This window comes from Hyperolius riggenbachi, chromosome 4 (assembly GCF_040937935.1).
Source record: "Hyperolius riggenbachi isolate aHypRig1 chromosome 4, aHypRig1.pri, whole genome shotgun sequence".
In the NCBI taxonomy this organism is placed as follows: Eukaryota; Metazoa; Chordata; class Amphibia; order Anura; family Hyperoliidae; genus Hyperolius; species Hyperolius riggenbachi.
The window spans coordinates 106,083,979-106,087,991 of record NC_090649.1 but is presented as its reverse complement, the minus strand read 5'-3'; the positions used below and the strand labels follow the sequence as shown (position 1 = coordinate 106,087,991).

The 4,013-nt window shown below is 50.4% G+C and overlaps 1 protein-coding gene across 1 annotated transcript; it reads right to left on the bottom strand.

Annotated features, from left to right (window-relative positions):
* Positions 1-450: 450 nt before the first annotated feature.
* FAM110C (family with sequence similarity 110 member C) lies at positions 451-2,303 on the bottom strand. Its single transcript, XM_068279109.1, has one exon. The coding sequence runs from the start codon at positions 2,149-2,151 to the stop codon at positions 1,186-1,188; it is 966 nt and encodes a 321-aa protein (XP_068135210.1). The 5' UTR covers positions 2,152-2,303; the 3' UTR covers positions 451-1,185.
* Positions 2,304-4,013: the final 1,710 nt, after the last annotated feature.

The following is a 4,013-nucleotide window of genomic DNA, read 5'->3' as shown; positions in this document are numbered from 1 at the left end:
TGCTCTGCTAATTGTATCAGGCATGGGTAAAGCAGGCTATACTGGGGCCTACAATAACAGACTCATTACCTGTTAGCACATCTGAAAGATCGTATATATTACAGTGCTTGTTTGATATCTCAGAAATGAACCTCGAGAGATCAATGCAAACAAACCTTCAGTAGTGCATAGAATACATTCGATGCCAACAAAAACACTAGCTATCGCTGCAAGCCATCCTCTCATGCATGTACTCGTAAACAAAGCAATAAGGATATTCACATGCCTGGGCTGTGTGATTAGGATCTGAGGGTTGGAAGACACAGCACTGTGACATTCACCAGAGCTAATCAAAAACAATCTCATTTGGAGCACTAGAAACAGCATAGACTTTTCTAGAAAACCTAATCTGAGGCAGCAGTTGTGTAGGACAGAGAATGCATTAATGTAATCATGGAGACTTGGCTACGATTGCAAAGATAAATATATAATATATATATTTTTCTCATTAAAGCTTTTCGTTAACAGACAAATGGAAAAAGATGCATCCATAGAGGCTGCACCATAAATACAGTATTTATAACTTGCAGGCAACACTGTGCATAGGAAAGAATACAATATAGGTAAAATGGAAATGGATTGCATGCAACAACCCGCACAAAAGCGATCCATTCATCTACACAAGTTCCAGATGCAAGAATGATGTAGATCCAGTGTATACAGCACATTGAAAACCGGTGGAAGGTCCTGTTCTCCCAGACAGAAATTTGCATCCAATAACAGTTGACCTTGGTTTTGCTGCTAGGAGTCCAGAGAACTTGGCAACGACTATACGTAGAGTGTATCATTAATTATGTCCATAAATATGTGAAGCCAGTTGCTGCCCAGCAGCAGGCCCTTGTGTCTGTCCCAACGCCCCTTTGTATGGCACACAGGCCTGGTGACTTGCTTAAATCGAGGATACCTGGGGCACCCCCAGCTGCTGTGCCACTACAAATTCCAGCATGCCAGGACAACCTCTAGGCTGCTACAGGTTACCTATTTAGTCAGTTACACTCAAGTCAGGGATGCCATTGCCAGCCTGTCTTTGTGAGCTGAGTTTCCATGGGCACCCAGGCGTATGGAAATACTGAAAGACAAATGAGGATGACAGATTGGGGCAGTGAGAGCACTGAGTGGTCCATATGTCCGTCCACAACTGGGCAATCAGGGCAGGTCTGGGGATGCCCCCCGTGTCTCTTTTGCCCTCTTGCAGCTGTAGAGCCACTTGATGATCCTGGCATTGCGTTCGATGACGGAGGTGTTGGTGGTGCCCACCCCTGGCAGCTGCCCACTCAGTGGCTCGTCGTCCTGCAGAGCCCCAGTGCTGCCCTCCCCGCTTCTCCGGCTAAAGCCGCTGTCCGAGGTGGCCACGCTGGCGCTGCGAATCCTGAACTGGTTGGCATTGTCTAGGTTGTCCTCTGGGGCGGCCAGGAACCTGTCCCTGCCCAGCTCCTCCACCACCTCCGGCTCCAGGCCGCAGTACTTGAAGAAAGTGTCAAAGTCGGAGAAAGATCGGGAGTATCTGGAGCTGATGTCCGACTGGGATCGGTGCAATCCGGTGCTCCTGCAGCGAGTTTCCAAGCGATCTTTGATGGGGGTCTCAGCCTGGCGCTCGCTGTAAGGGGGCGCTATGGAGACCAAGGGCTTATCCTTGACGCTTCCCAGGAAGAGCCTTCTTACCAGCCCTGTCCTGGCCTCCTCCCCTGCGGTGTCTCCTCGGGTCTTCTGCCTATAGATGACCAGAGAGTCTGGGCGCAGCAGACGCTTACTGCTGCCCCGCCTGACGGGGGCGCCGCTCTGCTCTGGGGTATTGGCCAGCTGGTGGGCATCCTCCTCCTGCTTGCTCTTCCTGGAGCTGCTGCTGGTGGTGCTGCTGCTGCTCTCAGAGGCAGAGCTGCCCCCTGCGCCCCCCTGGCTGCCCCCAGACTGCTGCTGGCTCTTCACGTACTTGGCCTTGTCCGCTGCCAGCCTCTCCACGGCGCTCAGGCTGGACCGCGGTGTGCCAGTGTCCATCTGGCGGCGCAGGTAGTCGGGCCCCCGGGTCAGCAGCCTGATGGGCAGCACGGGGCTGTGGTGCTGCAGCTGGCCGATGGGCTGCATCCGCACGGCATTCATGATCTCAGTGGGCATAGCACCGCCGCTGGAGGGCAGAGAGAGGAGAGAGAGAGGCCGGTCACACTGCGGGCGGATCACACACTGACAGCCAGCAGCAGGTACGACTACTGACTACTGGTGCTCCAGCCGCTGCTGCTGCGTGTCACCCGCTCTCCTGTACATTCATCTACAGCGCTCCGCCAATCACAGCTCGCCTTCCCCTGGAGAGTGGGCGGGGCCAGGCGGCACACTCTCTCTGCTGTGTGGGATTGCTATAGCCGTGCGCTGTCTCCGGGATCAGAGATCTGCCAGTTAGAGATGGGAAGTTCGGATCTTTTCAATGATCCGGATGATTCGAATCGGATCATTGAAGAGATCCGGATCTTTGATCCGAATCTCGGATCATTTTACTACCGGAAGCATTCGGGGGTGAAATGAACAGCAGGACAGGTCTGTGGACAGGAGAAGGGGAGGGAGTGGACACACAGAGAAGGGGAGAAGATGGACAGAGGGCAGGGAGTGGACAGAGAAGGGAGGAGGGACGAGCAGAGAGCAGAAATGTTTGCACGTAATACCCACATGCTGAAGTCATATGCTTTACATATATTTCACCTATATGTTCATCTGTACACTTTGAAAGAAAAGGTCGCACAGTGAAAGAAAGCATTCCCAGAAGATAAGTGCAGCTGTTTAGTGCCGAGTGCAGGAGGATTATATTGCCTTTCAATCACACTGTCTGCAAAGTTACTGAGCTGTGCTGAGCCAAAAGCTTCCAATGTGATCACTGTGCAGCACTACGGAACAGACAGCCTATAATGGGCAGCACGTTATAGCCAGTATATGTGCTCTACACATATCTGGCAGTGGCACCCATGTCCCCTCTCTCTCATCTACCTGTCTCCCTGCAAGGCTGCCTCCCCTCCAACTCAGCGATCCATCCCTGCTGTGCTTCCAAGACCCCGCTGACCGCTGAGAGGGGGCGTGTCGCTCCTGGCCCCGCCCCTTTTGCGATCCGAATCGTTCATTTTGATGATTCGGATGATCGACTCATAAAATAGATTCGGATCAAAGATCCGAATCGTTCATGATCCGGACAACACTACTGCCAGTCCCTCCTCAATGGTGGGGTCATTCATTCTAGTGGCCATCGCTGCAGGGTGCCGGGGGCGGGGCCTCCTCTCGCATCCACCCACAGCTTCAGGTAATGGTATAATGTCCCCCTACAGGACCTCAAGCTGGCCTGTCACTCCATTCAGTCGTCATAGGGGACCTGTTGCTGCTGCTGTAGGTGTTGAACAGATCTGTCACTTCATTGTTAGTAGCCTGGGACGTGCTTGTCCCATCTATGTTTACTTTGCACAAGGCTGCTTCACAACTATATCTGTACTCTGCTTGTTTTGTCCACGTGATTTGTACAGCAACTTTGACAACATGTCTGTGTTGAAGTGCCCACTAATAATGATCCAATCTATTTGTCCAATTTTACCCCTTCTATGTAACTATGAGGTGCTGGGTAATCTGTAAAGGAAGCCATACATCTAGTGATGATGGGCAGACCGATTGTATGGTGTGGGTTAGATTGTGAATTTATTAATATACACAACCTAGCAATTTTGTCAGTTTTCAATCAATGTTATAATAATTGGGGGAAAAATGAACATACGTGTGTGGTACATTGGTCATATTTTTGAAATGTTACAATCAGTCAGAAAAATTGATTGCAATTTTTAAATTGAACAGATATTTTAAAAATTGTATGGTGTGTGGCCACCTTAAAGCTAAACACACACCATACAATCTTGGTTGTACAGATTTACCAAATCTATGTAGTATAAGAGCTTATCCAATCAGTCATTCAAGGTGTTTTCAATCTGTTGGCCCTTATACTACAGAGATTT